The sequence below is a fragment of the Lissotriton vulgaris genome, chromosome 9 (genome assembly GCF_964263255.1).
Source record: "Lissotriton vulgaris chromosome 9, aLisVul1.2, whole genome shotgun sequence".
NCBI lineage: Eukaryota > Metazoa > Chordata > Amphibia > Caudata > Salamandridae > Lissotriton > Lissotriton vulgaris.
The window spans coordinates 178,535,866-178,563,852 of NC_141697.1; the positions used below are offsets into that span (position 1 = coordinate 178,535,866).

Genomic DNA, 27,987 nt, shown 5'->3' on the forward strand with positions numbered 1-27,987 from the left:
CCCATCTGGATCCAGGTAATGCTCTTTAAGTGCCTACAAACGATGATCATAAGATTTATCTGGCTCACGGGCAGGCAAAGAGTGGCCCTTAAGACCCTCTTGCGCCCGAGAGGGAAGGGTGGACTGGCAGTGCAAGACTTCGAATCTTATTATTTAGCAGCCCAACTGCAATGGGTTACCCAAGCGGTGGCTCTGGAATTCAGAGGAGTGGGCAAGAGGGAAGACAGATGGGTTCCTAGGCAAATATTGTCCTCCATTATTTTACAACAATCGGTGTGTCTCAAAACACTACCTATGGAATACAAAACTTTCAGGTTGTGTTGGAACAGGAGCCGGATGAGAGCGCAGATTGCACGCCCTTATGCTCCTGAAATCCCCATCACTGTGTGTATGATACTCCCTCACGTGGGTAACTGGGCAGCATTACACCAGTGGAGTGACCTGGGCCTGACCACGCTAGGAGACCTGTATGATGATAGTGCCCTTATACGGTTCGAGACTCTGAGAGACCGACATGATCTGCCTCGCAGGGACTACCTGCTCCATTCGGCCCTCACAGCGGCCATTCAGAAGCACTGGGGAGACTGTCTTTCTGAGCCGCATACTTCCATGGTCTGCCAATGTGTGGTATTGGCGGCGGGTACTATCAAAGCAGTCACGTGTTTATATAGACGAATGACTCAAGAGAGGCTCGCCCCATTGGCGGACCTGCAGCGGAAGTGGGAGGAGGACTTGGGCAGGGAGATCCCTGAGAAGGTGTGGTCTGAATTACTGGAATGACCTTGGAAATGCACTAGAAACGCTCGATTTCAGCTGGTTAAATTTTTTATCTTACGTAGGGCGTATCTGACCCCAGCAAAAATTAACAAATATTTTAATGTGTCCACAGCGCTCTACCCACAATGCAACAAGGAGGGGGCAGATCTTCGCCATATGCTTTGGGACTGCCCCAAACTGACAAGTTACTGGCTTGAGGTGATGGAGTTGCTCTGTGACATCACAGAGGATTGTAGAACTAGCGCCGGCCCACTGCTTACTCCACTGGTTCCCTCGCACATCCAAAACCAAGATCACTAGCAAGTTTATAGACTTGGGTCTGGTATTAGCCAAGCGAGAGATTACAGCGCACTGGAAATCTAAACGAGGCCCGAACTTTAAGAGATGGAGGGGTGTTTTTCTCCGATGGGGGGAGGGAGGAGGGGGGACAGGGCGAGGGTACTGATAGGATTCAAGCAGCTAGTCGCACACATAGTGAGAAGGCTTTGGAAACTGCAAGAGCTGGGAGGCGCTCACGCTTTCATTGAAGACATCAGAGGTGGGTTCGGATGTAGACTCCACCACTAGTGATCAGACCGTACAAACTTGATGTTAACGCACAAGTTACTACTTGTGTAACGATATATCTGTAAGTGAAATTAGTTAGTGATAGATTCCTTACCTTAGAATATCCCCAGGCGTCAGACTGGATTCGGAAAATGTTTGCGTAGCAATACCCCTGCGCGTCGGTAGGCGTCGCCGGCGTCGTGAGCGCCGGAATGACGTCGTCGGAGTACTTAGACGCCGCCCATGCGCGCTGACGTCAGTTCTGATACACAGCTTTTCTGCGCCAGATACGCAGAGCCATGATAGAACCAACACTGGTGCCATAAAACTAGGGCCCTGAAAGGGGATGACCTTAACCCTAGATATTGGTTCGCAGAACGGGGAGGATGTCTTTTACAGATATATCGTTACACTAGTAGTAACTTGTGCATCTGAAAGAGACACGTTAGTGATAGATTCCTTACCTTAGAATAGATACCCCAGCAATAACAACCCCGGTGGTGGGTCTGCGAACCAATATCACACCAGAAAGTCCTGGAGGACGGAACGGCCAAAGAAGCCATCCCTCCGGACTTGGCTGTCCAGGCAATAGTGTCTTGCAAACGTGTGCAGCGAGGCCCACGTTGCTGCCTAGCAAATGTCCTGTAAAGGGACTCCTCGGCCCAGGGCAGTTGTTGTTGCCGTGGCACGAGTGGAATGAGCCCGCAGTCCAGCAGGGGGCTCCTTTTTCGCCATGGAGTAACATGCCTGAATACACAGATGATCCACCGCGAAATGGTCCTCTTGTGTACTGCCTTTCCCTTCTTCGCGCCCACGTAACCAACAAAGAGTTGGTCATCCACCCGGAATTGGCGTGTGCGGTCTATGTAATAGGAGAGCGCAAGTTTTGGATCCAGACGGTGGAGCCTCTCTTCCTCTTTCAAGGGATGCGGAAAGAAGGTGGGCAAAGTAATGGACTGCCCGATGTGGAAGGCCGTGACAACCTTGGGCAGAAAGGAAGGTCGTGTACGCAACACCACCTTGTCAGGATGAACAGATAGGAAGGGTGGAGTACAAGAAAGAGCCTGGAGCTCACTCACTCTCCTGGCAGAGGTGATGGCGACCAGGAAAGCAGTCTTCAATGTGAGAAGACGGAGAGGACAGTTATGTAGCGGCTCAAAGGGAGCACACATCAGATAAGTGAGAACAAGATTCAAGTCCCACTGGGGCATCACAAAGGGAACAGAAGGAAACATGTGTGTGATGCCCTTCAGAAATCTACTTACAATGGGGGACTTGAATAAAGAAGGCTGATCAGGTAGCCTTAAGAAGGCAGAAAGAGCAGAAAGGTACCCTTTAAGAGTGCCCAGAGCAGAGCCCTGCTGGGCAAGGGAAAGAAGCAGCACTTCCGAAAGGGGTGCAGAGAGAGGATCCACAGCCTTTGCTGTGCACCATGCCACAAATCTGTTCCACCTGCAGGCGTATACCGACTTTGTGGAGGGACGCCTGGCTGCCAGAATGATATCACAGACTTCAGGAGGCAAGTCAAATGGCCTCAACTGTCGCAGCTCAATCTCCAAGCTTGTAGGTGGAGACTGGACAGGTTCGGGTGCAGCACCGTCCCCTGCTGCTGCGACAGAAGGTCCTCCCGAAGAGGCAGACGAATCGGGGGATCGAATGACATGCTGAATAGCTCGGGATACCAGTATCTTCGTGCCCAGTCCGGAGCCACAAGGATAACCTGGGCCCGGTCGCGCCTGATCTTCTTCAGCACTCTGGGCAGAAGTGGTATAGGCGGAAAGGCGTACAACAGACCGCAGCTCCACTCGCGACAAAAAGCGTCGCCGAGCGAGTGCCGCCTTGGAAATTCCAACGCGCAGAACTGATGACATTGCGCGTTCTCTTCTGTGGCGAATAGATCTAACCAAGGCTCTCCCCATTGCTGGAAGAGACCTTGCGCCACGTCCGAGTTCAGACGCCATTCGTGATCCATCATGCACCGACGGCTGAGTTCGTCCGCCCTGGCATTCAGAGAGCCTGCCAGGTGTTGAACCACCAGGGTCACGCCCTGATGTTCCAGCCATTGCCATAGGCGCAGAGCCTCCTGGCACAGGGCCCACAACCCCACTCCGCCTTGTTAGTTGCAGTACCACATGGCGATGGTGTTGTCGGTGAACACTTGCACTACACTCCCCCGAATTGAGGGGAGAAATGCCTTTAGTGCTAGACGAATCGCCCGCAGCTCCAACATGTTGATATGGAGCCGGGACTCCGCCGGAGACCAGAGGCCTCTGATCTCCGCCTCTCGCATATGGCCTCCCCAGCCCTGGAGAGACTCGTCCGTCACAACTACGTGCTCCGGGTGGGGTAGGGAGAGGGATCTGCCACTGACCCAGTCGCGGTCCGTGAGCCACCACTGCAGTTGTCTCGCAGTGCCCTCCGAGATCAAGACATGATCGGGCAGGTTGCCCTGATGCTGGGCACACTGAAACTTCAGGTCCCACTGCAGAGCCCGCATCCGCCACCTGGCGTGATGCACCAGAAGGATGCAGGAGGCCATCATCCCCAGAAGCCGCAGCGTCAACCTGACCGAGACTCGGGATAACGGCTGGAAGATGGGAATCAGAGCCTGAATATCTCGAACCCACTGTTCAGGTGGGTAAACCCGAAACTGCGCCGAGTCGAGAACCGCTCCGATGAAGAGGAGCTTCTGAGAGGGGCACAGGTGTGACTTCGGCACATTGATGGAAAACCCCAGCAAGTGCAGGAGGTCGGCCGTAGTCTGGAGGTGGGTGACGACTACCTGGGGCGAGCCCGCCTTCAACAACCAGTCGTCGAGGTAGGGGAAGACTGACACCCCCTGCCTGCGCAGATGAGCTGCGACCACCGCCATCACCTTCGTGAACACCCGTGGGGCGCTGGTAAGGCCGAAGGGGAGCACGGTAAACTGAAAGTGCTCTTGGCCTACCGTGAACTGCAGGTAACGCCGGTGGGCCGGCAGGACGGGAATGTGGAAATAAGCGTCCTGCAGGTCCAATGCTACCATCCAGTCTTCCGGGTCAAGGGCAGCCAGGACCTGAGCCAAAGTTAGCATCTTGAATTTCTCCTACCGGAGGAAGCCGTTGACGTTCCGTAGGTCCAAGATCGGGCGCAGGCCCCCTTTGCCCTTCTTGGGTACCAGAAAGTAGTGGGAGTAACATCCACACCCTACTTCTGGCCCAGGAACGCGCTCGATGGCCCTCTTGGCCAAGAGGGCCGTGACTTCCTCTTGCAGAAGTTGCAAGTGATCCCCCCCGACACGCGGTGGCATTGCGGTGGCATGGATGGAGGGGATGCCTCGAAGGGGAGGGAGTAGCCCCTTCGGACAATCTGCAGCACCCACCTGTCCGAAGTGACTGTGCGCCAGTGGGAGAGGTGATGGCGAACCCTGCCTCCCACAGGCGTCACATAGGGCTGAAAACTCGGACTAGGAAGGTTTAGAGGCAGGTGCTGCTGCGGGGGGTGTGGACTGGCCTCGCCGTGGTCCCCGACCGCCGCCACGGCGGTTTCCACGTTGGACATTCTGCGGCGCGTGGCTGGCCGTACGTGTGGGGGCGCCCCTTCCGTGGCCACGAAAGGAGCGAAAGGCACCCGATTGCTGGCGTGGGGCCGTGAGGCCCAAGGACTTGGCCGTAGCCCTGGAGTCCTTGAAACGTTCCAGCGCATGGTCTGCGTTGTCGCCGAAGAGGCGACGGCCATCAAACGGCATGTCCAGTAGCGTGGCCTGGACATCGGCCGAGAAGTTGGCGGACCTCAACCAGGCGTGGCGTCGAACCGCCACTGTCGTTGCCATCACCCTGCCCAGTGAGTCCGTGGTATCCAGCCCACACCGGATAGAAAAGCGTGCTGCGTCTCGGCCTTCCGCAAGGGCTTGGCCGAGTTTAGCCTGGACCTCCTCCGGGCATTGTGGCAGCACCCACTCCCCAAGCTCATATGTCCAGTCCTGTTGAGACTGGCAATCTAGTGCCAGAGGGTCCTCGGACCCCTCCCAATCTTCCTCGTCACCTGTGTCCTGTAAACCAGGATTAGCAGACAGGGCCTCCTCGTGGAGATAAAAATCCCCAAAGGCCGACGGAATCGGCGCCAGCGGTGCCCTTCCGGCGCCTCAGTCGGACCGTAGGAAACATTGGGGGCGGCACCGGATCCGGCGAGGTCCTGCGGCGCCGAGACCGAAGTCGCCGGCGGCGTCGAGGCCGAAGCGCCCGACCCGTTAGAACCTCCAGACGGAACCGTCGGGCCCGAAGGCGCCACTGGAACCGACTGAGCCATGAGGTACCTCTCGACCTCCTCCGGCGTCGCGCCCTGCCCAGGGACCCGAAGATGTGGGGCAGGCGGCGAGGCTAGCGACTCCCGCGGAGCCGCGTGGGCGGTGTCGCCCGAGCCCCCGGCCGCATCGTGCGAGCGTCGGGGTGGGTCGGAGGATCGATGACGTCGCTCCGACCGCTCATGCCTCTTACCTGAGGACTTGGAACCAGACGATCGGTGTCCACTTCCGGAGCTCCGATGACTTCGACCTCGTGACCTGTCCCTCGACCTCCCGTGGGACCGGGACCGGGACCTGGAGCGGCGCAGGCCGACTGCCTCAGCTAAAGTCGCTTGCGGGACCGCTCCCGCCTAGCCTTCGACGTCAGGGCCCGGCAGTCGGAGCAGGTTCGATCATCATGGTCGTGGCCTAAGCACTTCAGGCACCGGCGATGGGGGTCCGTGACCGACATGAGTCGGTCGCACTTCGAGCAAGGCTTGAACCCGGGCATCCCTGGCACCGATGGAGTCAAAGACTCGATAAGAAAGAGCGATCAAAAAGATCAAAAAGTTCAGTCAAAAATTGACTGGGGGTAGAGCTTCTTCCGGATCTGCGCTAGCTGGCGCGGAAAAAAGAAGAACTGACGTCAGCGCGCATGGGCGGCGTCTAAGTACTCCGACTACGTCATTCCGGCGCTCACGACGCCGACGACGGACGCGGAGCCGCAGACGACGCCTACCGACGCGCAGGGGTATTGCTACGCGAAAATTTTCCGGATCCAGTCTGACGCCTGGGGATATTCTAAGGTAAGGAATCTATCACTAACGTGTCTCTTTCAGATTTGATTAACACACATATGGAGGTGTGTGGGTCCTCCTGTCGACCTGTCACCGTTCATGGTCTTGTTGCAGGCCTGCACCACTATCCAAAGTAAAGCTGCATATTGCCCAGTGGAAAGAGGTATTAAGTTAGACTAATGTATCTATTAGTATTGCTGCTCTATGTGCCACGCCTGGGGGAGGGTGGGTTAGAGGGCGATGACGGTGAGGGGGTTCTTCTTTTGGCTGGGTTTATCTCGGATATGGTCATCAGTCTTATTTGTTATGGTCCATGGTACACGCCAACAATTAGTTCTGGCCATCACCAACAAGGGAATTTGGAGGGTCCATCATGTATGGTTTGCTTGATATGGTATCCCCAACTGAAACCCCTCCCTATGTAATACACTATGGTCGTTGGACTTGTTTAACTGCCTGTATGAGGACTGCGGCAATCACATTCTGTATGTGTTAGATGATTTCGATGTTACTTGAATAAACATTTTTTTTTTTTATAAATAGACTGACTGGATGGATGGATGTGTCCACCTTGGGTTGCACACAAAGGAGAAATGTTAGCACAACACCCCAAAAACTGTCCTTTTCTTTCACGTACATGGATTCGTCTGAAGAGCGACTGCACTCCTGGACCGCTGTTTCCACCACCGAGAGTTCGATCATATTTGAAGACACTGAAAGGGAAATGAGAAAATTAAGCAGGAAACTGGTTGGCTCATAAATGGATGCTGGGGGCTAGGGCAGTACAGAAAGAGGGCAAATGAAGCAGCAGGGGTGTGAACCTGAGGGGAAAGCAGGCCAGAGACAAGGAGGAGGAGGTAACAACACAGTTCACAGTAAACGCCTGTGAGGAACCTTCCTGTGTACTGAAGGGAATGTGAACTAAGGAAGATAGGCAGGCACTTCTAGTTGCTTATGTTGTGATTGGGATTTTGCATGTCTCCAAGACTATGGTTATGCACACCGTTTTAAACTTAGGGTGCAGACTCCTTGCTGCAATTTGCTAAGTATATGTACAGATAGAATAGAGACATTGGTACTTAAGCACCTTTGTCAAGAAAGAGGCTTCTGCTTCAAGGGCGTGGAGAATGGTTTGAAAGCCTTGTAACGCTGAAGGAATAAAAACAAGCATTGGTAATGCATCGGTTTCACCTATGTAATGAATAAAGAGCTGTTTTCATCAATCACGGTCTGGGAGAAGGACAGTTCCCTGACAGGTAACACGGGAGTCGAGAGGATGCGGTGCAGTGGCCAGGCCTGCTGACTCGAGTGCTGGGATCTCGGTTCGAGTCTCTGGGGCACCCTGCAACATCCCATTTATGTGCCATGGACTCAGATAGATAAAGAGGGGTAAGGACAAAGTTACCGCCATTGCTAGATGTATCAGAGAAATAGATTGCATGTTTTGAGAATAACACTGCAAGAACAGACCTAGTAATAGGCGATATTAAAAGTCTGCTAAGTAGTCTTATTGGAGAGCAGAGTAACTTGGTGTTCGCCCAAATTTGCATCACTGCAAGTACGCTGACAGACACAGAGCATGAAGGGCCACCTTTAATTCACACAATCACAGAATATGGACGGCCCGAGAGAGATGTTCCCTGACTATCGTGAAGTAGGAGGGTTAATGGCAGGGACTATGAAACTAGTGGAGAGCATCACTGATTTCTTGGATAGAATGAGGGAATAATGGGGACAAGAGACAGGACCACCATGAATCGCTACGGGCCCACAAGTTGCTTACTTTTCAATATTCACAAAAAGGGCTGTTCACCGCGATACAGAGTGGATTGGCAGGGTGGGTGGGTTTGACAGCGAACCCTGGCAAGAGATACAAGCCCATATATTACATTACCACAAAAAGGAACAAGAAAAAGATAGGGAAAAACAAGCGCATGCCCAGAGAGACACTGCTAAATTAGTCCAAAACAAACTATAAAAGACCGCCTGCAAATGGCACCAGTGTTAAAGGGAACTCTACCACAGAACCCCATATGGTTCCATATTAATTTTGACGGTAGAGGACAGTGAGGATGGCAGCAACCAGACCCTGGGGAGTGCCATAGAATGGACTACCTGGTAGAAAGGTGCCAGTTATAGGCATACCATGAGCAGAGATATACAAGCCAGGGCCAATCACCACAAAACTCTATGAATGTTGACCCATAAAACCAAGCACAGGGGAATCACAATGCACCCTACATCAGCCGCAGGGAGGTTCACCAGCTGCCACACCCCGCAGCAGGGATCGGGATGCTCGACAAACACATGGCAGTATCCACCACAGACCGGGAACTCAGCACCACAGGGATCTGGCCGCAACACTGGCAGGGAGGGACAACTGTTTGGAGAGCTAATGACTTAATGCACTAACAGTATTTACAACAAGGGGTGGTGAGGGACAGAGTCTCTGAATTAAGCAGAAAGCTCTCACCCAGTCAAGAGATCAGGGCTAGATCCAACACCGTTTTTTAGCTCACTGCACCATCCCAGTTTCAGAACCTGGCTGGGAACAGGGCAAACCAAACTACAAAAGCCAATTCTTACACTGGGAAGGAAACAAGCTCCCGGGGACCGGTTTCTGGCATTACAGCCGTCTTCGGCCCGGTTTGCTTGAATCCTGATGGTGCAATGAGCAAGGGTCTCACATCTGAGAATACCCTTCCACGCTTAGGGTGGACAAAAATATTTACAACAAGGGGTGGTGAGGGACAGAGTCTCTGAATTAAGCAGAAAGCTCTCACCCAGTCAAGAGATAAGGGCTAGATCCAACACCGTTTTATAGCTCACTGCACCATCCCAGTTTCAGAACCTGGCTGTATGCAAATTAGTCTGTTCCTGTCCCAGTGCATGATGGGAACAGGGCAAACCAAACTACAAAAGCCAATTCTTACACTGGGAAGGAAACAAGCTCCCGGGGACCGGTTTCTGGCATTACAGCCGTCTTCGGCCCGGTTTGCTTGAATCCTGATGGTGCAATGAGCAAGGGTCTCACATCTGAGAATACCCTTCCACGCTTAGGGTGGACAAAAATATTTACAACAAGGGGTGGTGAGGGACAGAGTCTCTGAATTAAGCAGAAAGCTCTCACCCAGTCAAGAGATCAGGGCTAGATCCAACACCGTTTTATAGCTCACTGCACCATCCCAGTTTCAGAACCTGGCTGTATGCAAATTAGTCTGTTCCTGTCCCAGTGCATGATGGGAACAGGGCAAACCAAACTACAAAAGCCAATTCTTACACTGGGAAGGAAACAAGCTCCCGGGGACCGGTTTCTGGCATTACAGCCGTCTTCGGCCCGGTTTGCTTGAATCCTGATGGTGCAATGAGCAAGGGTCTCACATCTGAGAATACCCTTCCACGCTTAGGGTGGACAAAAATATTTACAACAAGGGGTGGTGAGGGACAGAGTCTCTGAATTAAGCAGAAAGCTCTCACCCAGTCAAGAGATCAGGGCTAGATCCAACACCGTTTTTTAGCTCACTGCACCATCCCAGTTTCAGAACCTGGCTGTATGCAAATTAGTCTGTTCCTGTCCCAGTGCATGATGGGAACAGGGCAAACCAAACTACAAAAGCCAATTCTTACACTGGGTGTGGCAGGGTATACTCAGACATGAGTCCCTTTCTCACTGCTCCATCAGGATTCAAGCAAGCCGGGCCGAAGACGGCTGAAATGCCAGAAACCGGTCCCCGGTAGCTTGTCTCCTTTCTGGTGAAGAATTGGCTTGGTAGTTTAGTCTGCCCTGTTCCCATGATGCACTGGGCCAGGGACAGACTGATTTGCATATAGCCAGGTTCTGAGCTGGGATGGGGCAGTGAGATAAATAACGGTGATGGATCAGGCCCTGATCTTTGGACTGGGTAAGAGTGGTCTGCTTAATTCAGACACTCTGTTCATCACCACCCCCTTTTCTGTATCGTTTTTGGCCACTATAGATGTGGCAGGGTATACTCAGACATGAGTCCCTTTCTCACTGCTCCATCAGGTTTCAAGCAAGCCGGGCCGAAGACAGCTGAAATGCCAGAAACCGGTCCCCGGTAGCTTGTCTCCTTTCTGGTGAAGAATTGGCTTGGTAGTTTAGTCTGCCCTGTTCCCATGATGCACTGGGCCAGGGACAGACTGATTTGTATATAGCCAGGTTCTGAGCTAGGATGGGGCAGTGAGATAAATAACGGTGATGGATCAAGCCCTGATCTTTGGACTGGGTAAGAGTGGTCTGCTTAATTCAGACACTCTGTTCATCACCACCCCCTTTTCTGTATCGTTCATGCACTAACAGAGCCAAAATGCGCCAATAAGATAAACCCACCACAAAAGTAAAGAATTAGCAACATTTTCCCTCTTTTCCAAAATTTTTACCAACACCAAAGAAGGACAAATGAGACATCGAGAATCAAAACTTTTACTTGTGTTCAGGGATTCAGGGCTCCTGTATGTGTTCTGTCAGCCAGGTATCCTCACTAAGTTTGACAACAAGTGTGCCTGCGGGAGCCAAGGCCCCACTCTGCTGCTGATCCCCGAGGGTGGGGTCAGCTGGCCACACCCTGGAGGAAGGGCAGGATGGCTCCCAGATAAAGTACTTAAAAAATAGTCACTCCACTCTGGGGCCCACAATAGTCGATCACGCATTGACCACATGTTCACACTCGCTCAAGATATACAAGTTTTCTCTGATTATGTGCCTCACGCGCAGAATGTCTGATCAATCTCCTCATGAACCTAACTAAGGGGAAACCAAGCACTGCACTACCATCACAATAAATCCCTGAGCACTTAAGTTACCCCACATTAGGGAAACATTGCTCAAAGACACTGACTACTATTTTACAGTAAATGTGGGATCGTCAGTTCAGCCTGTGCGTTGTGGGGGGCGTTCGGGCCGTTATTAAGGGCTGGGCCCTGTTGCTGATAGTGGGGCATAAGAGGGAACTCACTAAGCGTGTAGCAAAGCTAAAGGAGGAAATCCTGGCCAAGGACAAAGCCCTGGCATGTACTCCTGACTTGGAGGCACAACACTCACTAGATATGGTGCTCCTTGATTACCAGCAGCTTCTGACGTAAGTGGCCAAAGCAAGATATAACACCATCTGACATACAATATACGAACATGGAGAGTGGACGGGTAAACTCCTGGCCTGGTTACAGAAAAAGGAACCAGCATCTAGGTGGCTACACTCGATATCTGGGTCCGACAGAGAACTGCTCACTGATCCCCAGCAGATTGCCGAAATGTTCACCTCTTATGTCTCATTGGTGTAAACGTCTGCTGAGGTGTCCCAGTCCTCCATGGCTGCGGAACTCGTATCGACTATTAAAGTCACCTGCCTATCCGCTCAAGATAGAGACTCCCTAGAGAGCGACATAACAGAGGCCGAAAAAAAGAAAGCAATTCATGATGTGCGTTCCGGCAAAGCCATGGGACCCAATGGGCTCCCAATTTAATTTTTCAAGCCAATGGCCTCCAAGATCTCTCCCCACCTACTGCAAATGTATACCGAAAGTTTTGATGTTGGAGTCCTACTAAATGACGTTAGGACGGCCTCAATCGTGGTTATACACAAACCAGGCAAACCAGAGGATGATTGCAGATCATATTGCCTCATATCCCTCCTCACAGTTGAAGCGAAAATTCTAGCAAAGCTATTGGCCAATAGACTCATCCCTTATATTACAAAGCTGGTGCATACGGATCAATCCAAGTTTATGCCAGGGCGGAATACAGCCTTGAACTTAAGGCGATTGAAGGGGGTCCTGGGCAGAAGAGACACAATCAGGGAGGATGCGGTCCTGCTGTCTCTGGACGCCTCTATGCGTTTGATACCATCGAGTGGGACTTTCTTTTTGCAGTGCTGACTAGAATGGGGTTTGAAAGCAATTTTATTAAGTGGATTCAACAGCGCTCTACCCAACCGACTGCACAGGTAACAGTCAGCAATCTTGTTTCTAGGCAATTCCCACTGCACCAAACAGGGATGCGCTCTATCGCCCCTGCTTTTTGCCCTGGTGTTGGAGCCCTTGGCTGTTTGGGTAAGGGGAGACCCGGAAATTAGAGGCCTGAAATGGACAGAGGATCACGAGAATCGCATCTCACTGTATGCTGATGATAACTTCCTCTATTTGGCTAGTATTCCCGGTCCCTCAGTTGAGTTCTTCATATATTCCATATATTTGGCGCCCACTCGGGGTACTCTATTAATTGGACTAAGTCCCAACTTTACGTTCTGTGGAGTGACCCGTTGCGTAATCCTAGGGGCTACAAAATACCGGTGGCATCACGGGGCTTCAAGTACTTAGGTATCTTTATTTTACGAGTCCAACCTAGTAATGCCCTTGACTCTTCTTCATTCTGACGCTAAGCATTGGCGAACCCTACCCCTGTTGCGGGCCGCACTTTTTAAAAATTTTGCACTGCCGCGTTTCCTATACGCACTGCAGAGCACCCCCAACTTGATCCCTGACACCTATTTCGCCAGTATTGACAGCATAGTGGGAGGTCTGCTGTGGGAGGGACGGGTCCCACGCATAGCTATGAAGAAACCGATAATGTGGTGGTATGATGGGGGTATTGCACTGCCTGACATGCAGCTCTATTACTTAGCGACTCAACTGGTTGCAATCAATAAGTGTGTGCATGTGGAGCATGACAACCCAAACTTTCGTACAGACCGTTGGCTCTTGGGACGGGGAGGATATAGTAGAGCTCTCTATACAAACCCCTGCAAGCGTCACCTTACGAGACCTACAGCATGCACTGTGGAGATCTGGCATGGAGTCAATAAGAAATGGGGCTGGCATAACACACTTATAAAAGCCACACCCTCTGGAAGACAGATATACTGAGTCAGCTCAGCAAATGACCTGGATTTGACAGGGGGTACATGATAGGCGTCTCGATAGTGGGGGACCTGTGGGTAAAGGGTAAACTGGCCACATTTGCAGACCTACAGACCAAGTATCAGCTAGCGCAAACTGAGACTTTTAGATGCTGCCTTGCCCAAGGATCTTCCTCTGCCCGAGTCCTCACCACTGGAGGACAGGTTGATACTTGACCCTATGCCTACAAAATCCATATCCCTTACCTATAAAATGTTGTTGAACAATCCTCCGGACTCCATGCAGCGTCTGTGGCAGAATTGGGAGGCGGACCTGGGGGGCCTAGATGAGGAAGACGTGCGTGACGCACTAACTTCTCCTAGAGAAGTGGCTATTCCAATGAGATTACGCCTGGTCCAACTGACAATCCCCCACTGTGTATATTTGACGCAAAGATCTTGTTTAAAATAGGTAATAGGCCTGATCCCCTGTGCCTTCAGAATTGTAACCAGCTGGGCACTTTCTTCCATATTCTATGGGACTGCCCCACGGTGTGACAATACTGGGATAAGGTTACAAAACAGATGGAGAGACCGAGTGGTAAATCTCTGGAAGCCTCCCCCTAGTTGTGCCTTCTTAATGTGTGGGAAGCTACAGATCTCGAACAAATCGAACAAACATGGGCCTCAATGGGGTGGGCTATTGCAAAACGCCACACTGCGCAGAAATGGGGAGTGGGGGCAGCCCTGTGCTTGTGCGATTGGGCCCTTGATATGGATAGGGCAATGATCGCCGAGAAGGATGTGTTCAAGCACAGAGGGTGCCCTAAGAAATGGGATCATAAGTGGGGGAGGTGGAATAAATACAGAGATGATATAGGTTTATTCCCTTCTGTTGAATTACAGCTTGAGAGACATTTGCTGTTGGAGGAACCTGGTAATGATGCTGTGCTCCCACCCTAAACAGTATGAAGTGACTGCTCGATTACAAGATGCCAACTGGTGTGCGTACCTAGTCTGCACAATACTCCAGCTCTGTACTAGATGCTTAATAGACATGCTGGTTATTGCTATTCTGTGTAAATATGGAGTAGTGCACTGTGCTTACCTTGCGTCCTCAGTGTCGCAATTTGTAACTTTGTACTGTGGACCCAATTATTGCCTTGTCATTGCCTTGTACCTTTCTTGTATTTCCTTAATGAAAATTGTTTCCAAAAAAACAAAAACTGACGCCCAGATCCCCGCATCCAAAGTCAATGGGTGCGGGTTCCAATCACCAAGTCGAAAAGTCCCCAATCTCGGGCATTTGGCCCGAGACCCATGCTTCCTTCATGGTGTGGAGTTCTAACCGTGCCTCCAAAAAGCTAGAAGCCTCCGCCTAAAGGAGGCCCCCTTTCAGTTCTAAAACGATGCTGTCCTAAGAAACGGGAATCCGGTTCCTCATGGGCCTGGGATGGTGGAAACCCTACAATCTCCACAGCACATGCACAAAGAACCGATACGCTGCAAGGCGTCCATAGGGCATCGAGTCAGTTGGAGGGTTCACCAGGGTGACCAGGCGTTCCAGAATTGCTGAGGCAGCCCAGTTCATCATCATCATCATCATCAACCCAGCAGACTTCTACAAGAGTTTTTTGGTCAAAGCCCCAGGTTTTTCACGTTTTTGTGTTCCCATCCCGGTACTTCCGATTTACAAAGTCTGACCACTGTGCAATACCCTTCCAAAATAGTGACAAACAAACATACCAGTTTGTTAGAATACCCTAGCCTTAAGTCAGGGATAGCAGGCCCAAATGCACTGAAAGGAAGTAGAATTTGGTCTGAGGGAGAGGGGGACGCCTGGGAGAAGGGGGATTCTTAATGTCCACTGCAGCTCCAGACGAGGGTAGGACATCAGATGCATTCACCCCCATGTAAGGCCTAGCAACTAACAGAAGCTCCAAGCCTTGCATGTAGCATCCAGGCCACCACGACCCTACAAACCACAAGATGGCATAAGCAATGGTAAATGAGGACCACGGAGTAAACGTCAACCCCCTCCGCCTCATGAGAAATGAGGTAGTAGAGCATGCGAGATCTAAGAAGTGCCCAAAAAACAACAAAAGCAGCCCAAAGCTAGCCCAAAAAGAAGTCTCTAGAGAAAAGGGCGGGTCGAGATATCTGGCGTCACAAGGGAGGATCACATTGCACACCACATGCCGGAAACTGAGAGATACACAGACACGTGATCTCAGGGCAGAATGCAGCCTCCAACAATCAACAGCAACACGCCCTCTCATCACACAGTCCCACACTCAAGTAGGCTGAGAGACGCAACTCACACCGATGGTTTTTTTATGTGTACTCCAGGCGGACCACATTCTTGGAAAACTAGTGGCGCCCATGGAGTCCTTGCTAAAACACGAGGCGATAAAAAATCCCCATTTTTGTAAAGCGCACAATCACCCGTGAGGGTCTCTAGTCGCTGGGGGCCGTCGGGAAGATTAAGCAAGCTATTGCCTAGAGTCACATGGTGCTGGGCTAACCTGCTGCCGGTGCCAGAGATCGAACCGTGATCCCCAGATTCCGGAGTAAGTCGCCCTATGCTCACTAGAACCCCAATAAATATTTTGCACCGTTCAAGCATCCAGTTAGGCATTTGAGGAGGGGGTGCTCAGCGGCTCATTAAAGAGATTAATCTGTCTGATGACTAATAACCACCCTTAAATTTCCCTAACACTATCAAAAGATACCCCATCTTGGGCCACCTTCCGGTGCCTCATTGAAAATCACAACTAGTGGAGTGTGAAGAACACGTCCCTAAGAAAAATACAAGAAACCCGAAAAAAACGTTAAATACGGCGCACATGTAATGTTTCTACATTAACAAATGAACCAAGTTCTTAGTCAAAACAGGTCAACCACAGAGTCTCCAAGTGCACCACTACTCAGCTACCATATGAAACACCCCAGCGCAGACAAGAGGTGTACAAGCCAAGATTTTGAACTGTTACGGGAAACCACTATCACCAGAGGACCACAGAAGTCTCTTTGGCAACCCATACCAAGACCTGCAATGTCCAATAACAAGTTATGCATTATTACAGTTCCATATACTTTACGTATATTATGAGTGCTAACGCACCAATTTAGTGCTAAGGAAAATGCCTAGCCAAATGGAGTCTATTAAAAAATTAACACAGCGCTTGCGTAGCGATCACTCCCATGTCACCTACAATTGCACTAAACCAAACACTAGCATCCCACATGCACTACACAACTGCCTTTTGCATAATAAATGGTATCAGCACATGACCGCAGTGAGCTCCCATAAAGTCAATCAATACAGAGCACACACAGTAGTAAAGTGGTCCCCTTGCCAGACATCTGGACACGTTACCTATTCGGTACATTATGTCCACGCAAGGTCGAGGCCCACCTGGATTATCCATCATATATTTAATTTATCACTCCAAAGGCAGCAACTTACATTCCTAACCATACAAGGATCACCGGAAGCTTTTATGGCACACAATGAACTACATATAATAAAGTCTCAGATAGATTGTAAATTCAGACAGTCCTCAGACCCTATGCCTGCAACTGATATCCTGGCCACAATGTTTAATTAAATTACCTGTTTCTGTTTTGGCCAACGCCTCTTGTTTTTTAAAGGTATTTTATGATCAAGCAACACATATGTTTTTGTTGTCGCGGAAAATCCACTAAAAAGATTTATAAAATATAAAGACATATCAACAATGTCAATCCAATCTTTAAAAAACAAAAACTAACTCCAACTTTCCCAGTTTAAGAAAGTAAAAAAAGCAATGAACTACTGGCTAGCTGTTTCATTAATAAAATCAAATTGCAATATGTAACTTTACAAGAAATTCCAAGGAGTTGACAGTCTGCAGATTTAAGCAATACCCAGCCTTAAAAACATGCCGGCCAATGGGGCCCATTCTATCTGTATCCTTTATTTTGATGGCTGTTTTTTTAGGTCTATTGTTAGGCCAAGACTTTTTGATTTGACTAAACGTATGTACTTATAAGGGCTTTCAGGCGGCCTTCTTCATCCACTGGTCTGTAGTTGCGTCAGTCATATGTTTCTTTCAACCACTACATGATTCAGCATGGGGAAAACAGGTCAATCCATTTTGGCCAATGGCTCACTGTGAGTGAAAACATTCTGTCTTTCACAAGGAGCACATCTATCCATACACAAAATAGTAGACAGACGCTACTAAAGTAGTGAGTACTTTCTAAGACCAACATTTTATTGGCTGTTACCCCTGCAGCATCTCCAACAATAACATGTTACAATAGCAATGATGAAAGAAAGCAAGCCCTGACAAAGCCAAAATTGCTGGCAGCCCACATCAGACCTTTTGGCTTTTGCAATGCTTGTTCAGAAAGGACTGATAATATGAAAATCAAAAAATCCTAAAGCTCGGAGGATCCCACTACCGGGTTTGTGATTCCCTGCGGTGGTGGTCTCCAGCAGGCTGCCCGGGACCGGATGTACTGACACCCTGGTGAGTGGGGCAGCTTGGAGGTGTAGTGCATACTCCTGAGGGGCCTGCGCATGGCTCTAGCGTCTGCGGTGATTCCGGTGCCCTGGTGCCCATTCCCCCCTGTACATTCACGCCAGGGGCACGTCTGTCAAGGGGCGGGTACGGCTCACCGTAGGACGGAGTGAGATACCACCTAGCATTGGAGCCCAGATTGCGGGCCCTGGATTGGGCTGGCCTGGGGTGGCTGGGGCTGCGATCTCCCCCATTAACCAGTTACCAAATACCTGGCCAGCATACACTGCCTTCTACCCCCCAGATCAGAGCAAGATACTCACATCAGGATCATGTGGCACGGCGGCGCCTGCAGCACTGAATGACGCGTGGGAGGACTCTGTGGGTAGGGGTCCGGCGAGTCTGATCTCCTTAAGGGACCTACTTGGCAGGCCATCAAGGGGTGCGAAGGCGGTTGGGCTAGCTAGGCCCAGTGCGGCTTGTGGCCTGAGACGAGACGATTTCCGTGAGGCACGGTCCGCGGTACTATCTCCTTTCTGGGTGACACCATAGTGAAACTGGTGGCGGGGTCTTGTAGTCTGCAGTGGGGTTAGGGAGACGGGGAGGTGACCCCCCCGCCGTTTCGGGACCTTGGAGATACCTGATCTGACATCTGCCTGCCCGCCGCCATGGGCAAGAATAAGCCGGGGGCCACCAGTGCTAAACCGAATACCATCGACCAGTATACCACAGCCCACAATGGTGCTACTGGGGGAGATGCCAGGGGCACGATGCCTGACAACACAACCCTCTTGGCGGCAATCACTGAGGCGAAAAACACACTTGATGGCAAAATCTGAGCTGTGGGATACGAGGTCTCCTTCTAGAGATAAGATCTCCGAAAGACTGTGGATCGCATTACCAAAGCGGAGACACGCGTGTCCACAGTCGAGGATAATGTAACTACCATGCAGAAAAAAGTCAATAAACTCATGGCGCTGTCATAGGAGTTGGCCTTTAGGGTAGAAGACACCAAAGGCCACGCGAGACAAAACAACTTGCACTTTACTGGTTTTCCAGAAGGTTGCGAGGGCTCCTCCATGGCACATTTCCTCACCCAATGGCTCATGGGCCTCCTGCCAGCTGATAAACTATCCTCATGCTTCGACGTTAAAAGGCCTCATCGTGCATTAACCAAAAAGTCACCTCCAGGTGAATGCCCAAGACCAATCATTGCAAAGTTTCTGAATTATGCTGACCGAGACGCTAATCTGCAATTTGCCAGGTCCCACAAAGACAAACTCCTCTATGATTCCAAGTCCATAATGATATTCCCAGATTATGCCCGTCTGGTACAATAGCAGCATCAATCCTTTATGGCAGCAAAGCGTAGATTGCAGAAACTTAATATACAGTACATGTGCTGTACCCGGCTCGCATGCATGTTATTAAGAACTCCAAATCCCACTTCTTTGACTCGCCAGAGGCTGTTTTCGCCTGGACGGATGAGCGTACACACCCGAAGCCACGCACCCCGCCATCATTGGATTTGGACAGGTCCCAGAGCTCACAGTAAACTGGACCAAAGAGAAGTATCTCAAAGACGCTACCGATCTGGTTCAACTAGGAGCTCCTCGGATCCGGAAGAAGCATCCTAACTTCCACAAAGTACGCTTTCCCCCTGCAGTGGGGTCACTGTCATCGCTGAACCATAAGTAATATCCTGCTCCGCATGGAACAACAAACTGCCGTGGATGTCCAGCCACAAGATTCAACTCGCCCCGGACAGTTCTACTTTTTTCCTTTTGTTAATGTTACATGGGCAGTTTGGGTACCATTGGCGGAGGTGATCTGGGTTCCCCTGTTGGGGCCCCGAGATTACTCTTCACCGTGACAGATACTCCGCGTTCAAGGCAGTATCTGGTGGGGAGTTTGGGGGTTCCTTATGATGTTCTGTTAGTATTATTTTAGTTTTCACATGCGCGCAGGAGTTTAGTCTTAAATCCACGCTATCAGCTTTAACACACACACACCTTCAGAGTTTAGATGACCGCACACGAATGCACTTCCCCATCCGGGGATTTGACCATAGTGCCTACTTAATAAAGTTAAGAGGGGTGCTATTCTCCGTCAAACCAAGCGACATGGGGCCGACATTCTCTTTCTTCAAGAGACCCATCTTCTGGGTGCCAAGGCTCTCTGTCTTGCCAGGTTTGGGTACAAAACAATATATCATGCGGGGTTTACCAGGGACTGCCATCCGCCGCATTTCCTTTATACACACCAAGCATTGGTTAGACCTTGGTGGACGTTACGTCTTTTTATTGGGCGCACTATATGGGGCACGTGTCAATCTTGGCAGCACTTATGCCTCTCCTCCACTGGGTAATGCCTTTGTAAAATAGATATCTCGATGATGGGGTGACTCCCAGAGGGCTTGACCCTCCTAGGAGGGGACTGGAATAACGCTAAGACATTGATGGATAGAAGGCGCGCACCAGGAAGAGAACCCCCAATAGATAGATCCAAACTTCATCGCGTGGCTACTACGTTGGGTTGGTCGGACATATGGCGAGAGTTCCACCTCTACACTCTAGGCTACACCTACCAGTCTGCAGTCCATGGATCTCTGTCCTGGTTAGAATATATGTTCATTCCAAATAATTATATACACAGGATCTCCCATATATCTCACCTCCCCAGAGGTCTGTCGGATCATTTGCCTGCCTGTGTAAGGTCCGCATCCATTCCCACAAACATCCATTTAGGTGGAGGATGTCTCCCTGGCATCTGCGGGACCCAGAATATATGGAGACGCTATCCACAGCGGTCTCGGATTATTTGGAATTCAACGCGGCTTCTGCCCCTTCCAAGTGCATTTTTGGGGAAGCTTTGAAACCTACAGTTCACAGGGTTGAGATTAAGTTTCGTGCTAATGCTAAATGTCAGCAATCGGCGCAATTGTTGGAATTAGGAACTGTTGGAACAGGGGTCACCAGTCCCCTAGGGTAGCATGGCACGAGCGGGTAGGCATCCGAAAGCACATGTGTTAAGCGATCATGCAGCACACACTCACACTGAGACAGAAACCTAGGCACGCAATAAATGACTCCACTCCAGAGCTTGTATAAAAACAAGTGATTTGTATTAAGATAATAATAATTATTATTATTATTATAGGAGTTTATAAAGCGCCTGGTGACGCCTCCCGGCGTGTCCCCGCGCTAAGGAGAGAGTGTTGCTTGGGTGGAGGGGCAGCGGGCAGTGACTAGATAGTGAAAAGATACGTTTTTAGTTGTTTCCTAAAGGATGTTTCGTTTTTTTCCTGTCTGATATTCATGGGGAGGATGTTCCACTTTTTGGCTGCGAGAGTACGAAAGGACCTGCCTCCAAGTCTGGCCTTTTTTGGGCACGTTGTTTCAAGCAGACCTGTTCCCTTAGAACGTAGGGATCTGTGGGGTTCGTAGAGTGAGGCTAAGTCAGACAAGTAGGAGGGGGCTCTTTGATGAATGATCCTGTGGCACCATAAGAGTGCCTTGAATACTATCCTCTTGCTGATGGGCAGCCAATGCAGAGTATCCAAAGAAGGTTTCGAGGGAGCTCTGCGCGGGAGTCTTAGCACGAGACGTGCCGCTGAATTTTGCAGGACTTGCAGTTTTCTAATATTTTTTTCGGAAGTGCCCAGCAGCAGCACATTCCCATAGTCTATACGGGAAGTGATAAGAGCCTGCGTTAGGGTACGCCTGGAACCCAATGGAAGCAGATCCATGGTGCGGCTAAGCGTCTTCATAACTCCAAAGCACTTTCCAACTGTTTTTTTGACATGACTGTCATAGGAGAGTTTGTTGTCTATCCAGACACCCAAATTCTTGGCCTCCTGACTAGGGGTAGGTACTGGTCCCAGACATGTGGGCCACCAATCTTGGGTCCATTTGGTGTTCTTCCCCCCTATTATGATCACCTCTGTTTTTGTTCCATTTAATTTGAGACAGTGCTCATTCATCCATACAGCCAGCTTGCACATGCAGGATTTAAAATTATCGGCCTCAGAGGAGGGGGCTTGAGACAGGGAGATCAGGAGTTGGGTATCGTCGGCGTAGGAGACAAGCTCTACGCCGAACGATTGGACCACCTCTGCCAAAGGTGTCATATATAAGTTGAACAGGGTGGGGCTCAGGGCAGAGCCCTGAGGTACCCCCTGTTCTAAGGTCAAGCTGTCCGAGAGATAGGTCCCTCTTTGGACCTGAAAGCTTCTGTTGGTAAGAAAAGCTTTCAACCAACCTAGAGCCTCTTTTGTGACTCCCGCTCGGTTTAGACACTGTAGCAGTATGGAGTGAGCTACAGTGTCAAACGCGGCACTGAGGTCCAGCATGATCAGGGCCATGGTTTTACCCTTGTCAGCTCCCTCCCGCAGAGTTTCAGTTGCTCTGAGGAGTGCTGTCTCCGTGGAGAAGCCCGATCTGAAGCCTGATTGTGAGGAGTGAAAGGTTTTTTGGGTTTCAAGATGGATCATAAGTTGGGCATTAGCCACTTTCTCAGCTAGTTTAGCGAGGTAAGGGAGTAGAGAAATTGGACGTAAATTCTCCAATATATCCTGGCTCAGGTTGGGTTTTTTCTTGATGGGGAACACTATGGCTTTTTTCCAGTCCGCGGGGAGAGTAGCTGTGGAGAATGATATTTGCAACATGTGTCTAAAGTGCGGTTCCAGGACCGGGAGGCTAGCAGTTAGAATTTTAGGAGGTCCGGGATCGCGTGGCGAACCAGATTTGATACTTTTGCAGATTTTTATCAGCGTTTCAGCAGGAGGTACAGAGAAGGCACATAGGCGGGCTTGAGTGCCTATATGATCTTCGTTCTCTGTAAAGTCAGTGCCAGATTTTATATTGCTGGAAAAATTTGCATAAATGTTAGTAATTTTATCAGAGAAGTACTTGGCAATTTTATTGCAGGTATCCACTGAATCATTCTGGGAGGTGGGATTGGACTCAACTACAGAGATTTCCTTATAAATCTGGAAAAGCTCCTTAGAAGAGTTTTCAGCTTCTAAAATTCGATTATTATAATAGGAAGCTTTTGATGTGCGTACCATTTTGTAATAATCTTTTTGTGCTATTTTGTATTTGGTTTTTATTTCTGGGCAGAAATTAACGCGCCAATCTCTTTCGAGCTTTTTACATGCCGTTTTAGCAATCTGGAGCTCCTGATTGAACCACGGGGCAGTTTTTTTGGTTCTTGTGGCATTAGTTGTAGTGCGAATGGGAGCGGTAGCGTCCAGCGCTTTTGCGATGTTTTCCTGTAGGTGAGCATATGCTGTCTCACTATCGGATCCTTTTGGGGGGTCCACATCCTGAATGATATTAGAGAAGGAATCAATGGAGAAATTTTTCCATCTCCTATGCTTGAACCGTTGTGAGCTTTGTTTGTACTGCTCGGTCCTTTCTAATTGGATGGATATAGGAACTATAAAATGATCAGACCAAGGAATTGGCTGAGGAGCTAAGGTCTGAATTCCCTTCCAGTTTCCAAATACAGGATCTAATAAATGTCCGTGTTGGTGTGTCGGATCATTATTTTTTAACTCTAGTTCTAAAGAGAGTAGCTCTGATTTGATGTCAGCTGCTTCTTTGTCGAGCGGATCGTCAAAATGGACGTTCAAGTCACCAAGCACTATAATGCGAGTTTTTTTGAGCGCAAGATGAGTTATGGCTTCCACCAGAGTAGGGGTGAAGTCATAGAGTCGTCCAGGGGGGCGGTACACCAGAATACCAGAAAGGGAGTGATTAGGACCAGTAGTAATAGTAAAGGTAGCTGCTTCACTATGGTCAATCACGGTAGAAGAGAGGGTACATTCTAATGGGGTTTTAGTGGCTATAGCAATGCCCCCCCCTCTGCCATCTTTCCTGTCCAACCTAGAGAGGACGAAACCAGGTGGAAGAGTCTGTATAATATCGGGCTCTGAGTGTTCGTCCAGCCACGTTTCTGTAAGAAACAGAATGTGGATATTATTGTCTTCGAGTAAATGGAAGATTTCTAAGCTATGTTTTCGTAGGGATCTGCAGTTTAGCAGAGCTGCCTTTAGTGTATTAATGTCACTGGCCGAGTTCAGATTATTGACCGGGGCAAAAGTGCATGAGGAGCAGTTTACTAGCGATAAGGCATGCATCGAATGTTTGCCACATATGGGGATGTTAGGCAAGATGTCCAGCAACTCTTGTCTGCCATACCTTATGATAGTCGATGTAGGCGAGCCAGAGTTTGTGGCCCCGCGCCCCGTCCAGTCGCGGACGGGCGCAGACGGGCTTGACTTTGGCTCGACTTCGGCGCGCTTCCGGCGCGCCCGCTGCACGCGTCCGCTGCGCGGTCGCTGGCCAACACACATTTATAGGCTGTAGGGGCCACTAGAACGCTGACCTGGCCGCCCGAGCCCGGAAGTGCTAGGCTCCTCCTCACCCTCCGCAAACAAACGCCCAGAAATGGACGCGGCGGACCAGGGCGGGAGTCGGCAGTCAGGTAAATAACAGAAGTGAAATTATGCACACCGATATATTTAAAATTAGCTTTTGCTCGCCAAAGTAAAATTAGCGCTATAGATCAGCACTAAACAGTGTTACACTTTAAAAACACCCAGCGCGTGCGGATGGAGCCTGCCACCGGCAAGACTCTTCTCCACAGCACGAGTGAAAGAGGCTGCTGATTAAGTACACATGCCGCCTACAGCGCCACTAGAACGCTGACCTGGCCGCCCGAGCCCGGAAGTGCTAGGCTCCTCCTCACCCTCCGCAAACAAACGCCCAGAAATGGACGCGGCGGACCGGGGCGGGAGTCGGCAGTCAGGTAAATAACAGAAGTGAAATTATGCACACCGATATATTTAAAATTAGCTTTTGCTCGCCAAAGTAAAATTAGCGCTATAGATCAGCACTAAACAGTGTTACACTTTAAAAACACCCAGCGCGTGCGGATGGAGCCTGCCACTGCCACCGGCAAGACTCTTCTCCACAGCGCGAGTGAAAGAGGCTGCTGATTAAGTACACATGCCGCCTACAGCGCCACTAGAACGCTGACCTGGCCGCCCGAGCCCGGAAGTGCTAGGCTCCTCCTCACCCTCCGCAAACAAACGCCCAGAAATGGACGCGGCGGACCGGGGCGGGAGTCGGCAGTCAGGTAAATAACAGAAGTGAAATTATGCACACCGATATATTTAAAATTAGCTTTTGCTCGCCAAAGTAAAATTAGCGCTATAGATCAGCACTAAACAGTGTTACACTTTAAAAACACCCAGCGCGTGCGGATGGAGCCTGCCACTGCCACCGGCAAGACTCTTCTCCACAGCGCGAGTGAAAGAGGCTGCTGATTAAGTACACATGCCGCCTACAGCGCCACTAGAACGCTGACCTGGCCGCCCGAGCCCGGAAGTGCTAGGCTCCTCCTCACCCTCCGCAAACAAACGCCCAGAAATGGACGCGGCGGACCGGGGCGGGAGTCGGCAGTCAGGTAAATAACAGAAGTGAAATTATGCACACCGATACATCCAAAATTAGCTTTTGCTCGCCAAAGTAAAATCAGCGCTATAGATCAGCACCAAACAGTGTTACACCTCAAAAACACCCAGCGCGTGCGGATGGAGCCTGCCACTGCCACCGGCAAGACTCTTCTCCACAATCAGATAGATAGAGCAGGATCAGGGAAATCACAAATTCATTAAGAATAATTATTCCATATAACAAGGTTGGGCATCCCTTTGGGAGAACTTCTCATTGGGCCCAGCTAACCATTGCATTAGCCAGCACTAACTAGGAGAAAACATTGCAATCTAGGTAACCATCCCCTTGTGCAGGTTTAACTGAATCAGGGCTACACCAACATTCCATCAGGGAAGTAGAAATCCCTACATTGAGCAGGTGTAAGTAGATCTCTGTTATAGCAGGGGTATGAGACCCTTCCCTGGGCAGGAGTAAACATTGCCTCAAATGAGGACAACACCTTTCATTAGGCATAAAGTATTTCTTTAGGCATCACACACCATCCCATTACCTGATGCCTGAACAGGCAGGGCCTTTCCCCTATTAATCAGGAGCTTACAGGTAAAACATTTCCTGCAATAGAGATAATCAGTTTAGCAGAAGTAAAACACTTCACTGAGGGTAAAACATGTCATTAACCATTTCCTTAGGCAGGAATGAAACTCCTATGGCAGGAATAAAAACACGCCACTGCGGATAAAACATCTCATTAGGCAGTGTAACTATATCCTTATTGCATTAACGTTCCCCTACTCAGCAATCAACAGTTAACAACTCTTCAAGGCAGAGATAACCATTTTTAACAGGCAAGCCTGAGCTTAGAAGACTTGGTTTATGCATGTAAAGCCTTTTAGTAAATGTAAACATTTCTTTAAAGCAAGGAGCACCTCACTCCATAACTGTGGGCATGTGCTCCACCTTTCAACCAACATGAATAAATGTTTCATTAGTCAGCAGGCACAGTTCATTATGCAGCTGTTGGCGTTTCCACCCCCAGGCCAGAATCAACATTCTAATTCCTACATTAAGCAGGCATAAACCTTTCAGCACCCAAGAGTAATCCTGTAAATAAGTAGAGGTTATAACACTGGGGCAGGGGTGTAATAAAACTTCTATAGTTCAGAATAATCCTGGTTCCAAGCAGGAATAACCACTTCAAAACTCTTCCCCAATCATAGGTAACATCCCCCTAATCAGGAGTTAACATTACAGGGAAGGAATCGGGCACAGGCATTTCATTAAGTAACTTATAAATAGAACATTACTCATTGCTAGAGAGCAACATCTCATTAAGCAAGCACAGGCCTTGCTTTAGACTAGTAAAACATTTCTGTTAATTAAGGTGAACATTTCAATAAGCAATTCAGTAAAGCATTCTCAATGAGCATTTTACTATGCCTTGGACTCCCCTATGCAGGGCTAAGCCATCGCAGGTGAACTCAGTATGTCTTTAGGCCTATGCCGGAACCAGGGCCCAAACAGTTAATGAATGGCAAGCCTGTCCTCAGGCATAAACAGTAACTTAATGGCCTCCACGTCACTAGAGGCACATAGGGGCCAACAGGTGGGCACTTAAGGTCAAAAATACAGCGTTTCTCTGGGGCCTACAAGAGAGCGCTTGGAGGCACAATTACAGCGCTTCTATGGGACATTCAAGAAAGCGCTTGGAGTGAAATTACAGCGCTTCCCTGGGCACTACCTCAGTTCCTCACATGACAGCGCTTGGCCACAGGCAATGCTGGGGACAGCGCTTCAGCAGGCAATCAGGTTTAGATAATAGCACCCTGCAGGTACAGCACTTCACAAGGCAGCAACCCCCTTCAGTACCTCAGCACTCTTCACAGGGACAGCAAAGGAGCGTTGGGGGAGCAGGGAGTCAGCGCTTCAGAAGGCAGCAACTTCTAGAGCCACAGAAGTTCTTGGTGACACAGCGCTTCAGGGGGATAGCGCTTTTCAGGATTCACAGCGCTACGATATAGCAGGCAATTCACAGCAGAGGTAGCGCTCGACAGACAGTTCATTCCAGGTAGCGCTGCTGAAGGGCACCACAGAATATAGAGCTTCAGGCAGGAATCACGCCCAGGATTCTAGCGCTTCACAGACAGCAGGGTGCAGGGCTATAGCGCTTTGGCCCACACGAGGTGGGGGCAAGACCAGCAGGTCTAATAACATTCAGTTCAGGGCGCTGCAGTTCAGGCAAATATAGCGCTTCAGAAGGCAGCAACCCCCTCCATTACTTCAGCGCTCTTCACAGGGTCAGCAAGGGCAGCGCTAGATATACAGGACAGGTGACACCCCAGTAGCAGGTTAGCAAGGGAGACCCCAGGTGACATCAGGAAACGCAGGGTCAGTACCGCGCCAATACCTGTTTGCTTCTTCAAAAGTCCTGTGATGATTTAATTTCTTCTTAGCGCGTTAGGTTTCTTGCGCCCTTGTAAATAGAGGCTTAGTTTCTTCTTGGCGTGATGTTTCTTGCGCTCTTGTAAATAGAAGCTTAGTTTCTTGTTGGCGTGATGTTTCTTGCGCCCTTGTAAATAGAAGCTTAGTTTCTTGTTGGCGTGATGTTTCTTGCGCCCTTTGGTTTCTTGTTTCCTTGAAGAGGGTTAAGTTGGTGGCTGGTGTTAGATCTCCTCAGCCAATCCCCTCAAGTGGTCCCTGGGGGTTCCCTGCCGCGGGGCTAGGTCAGAGGGGGGGGGGGGGGGGGGGTACAGGATACCTCAACACTTGAAAGGCAGCTCCTAG

General features: G+C 50.0%; 1 protein-coding gene across 1 annotated transcript in view; it reads right to left on the bottom strand.

The window, feature by feature from the left end:
• POLE2 (DNA polymerase epsilon 2, accessory subunit) overlaps window positions 1-27,987 on the bottom strand; it is a 404,236-nt gene that overhangs the window by 290,240 nt on the left and 86,009 nt on the right. Inside the window, exon 3 of the mRNA XM_086936593.1 lies at window positions 7,019-7,094. Within this exon, the coding sequence (XP_086792719.1) occupies window positions 7,019-7,094 (76 nt within the window). The remainder of the gene's footprint in view (window positions 1-7,018; window positions 7,095-27,987) is intronic.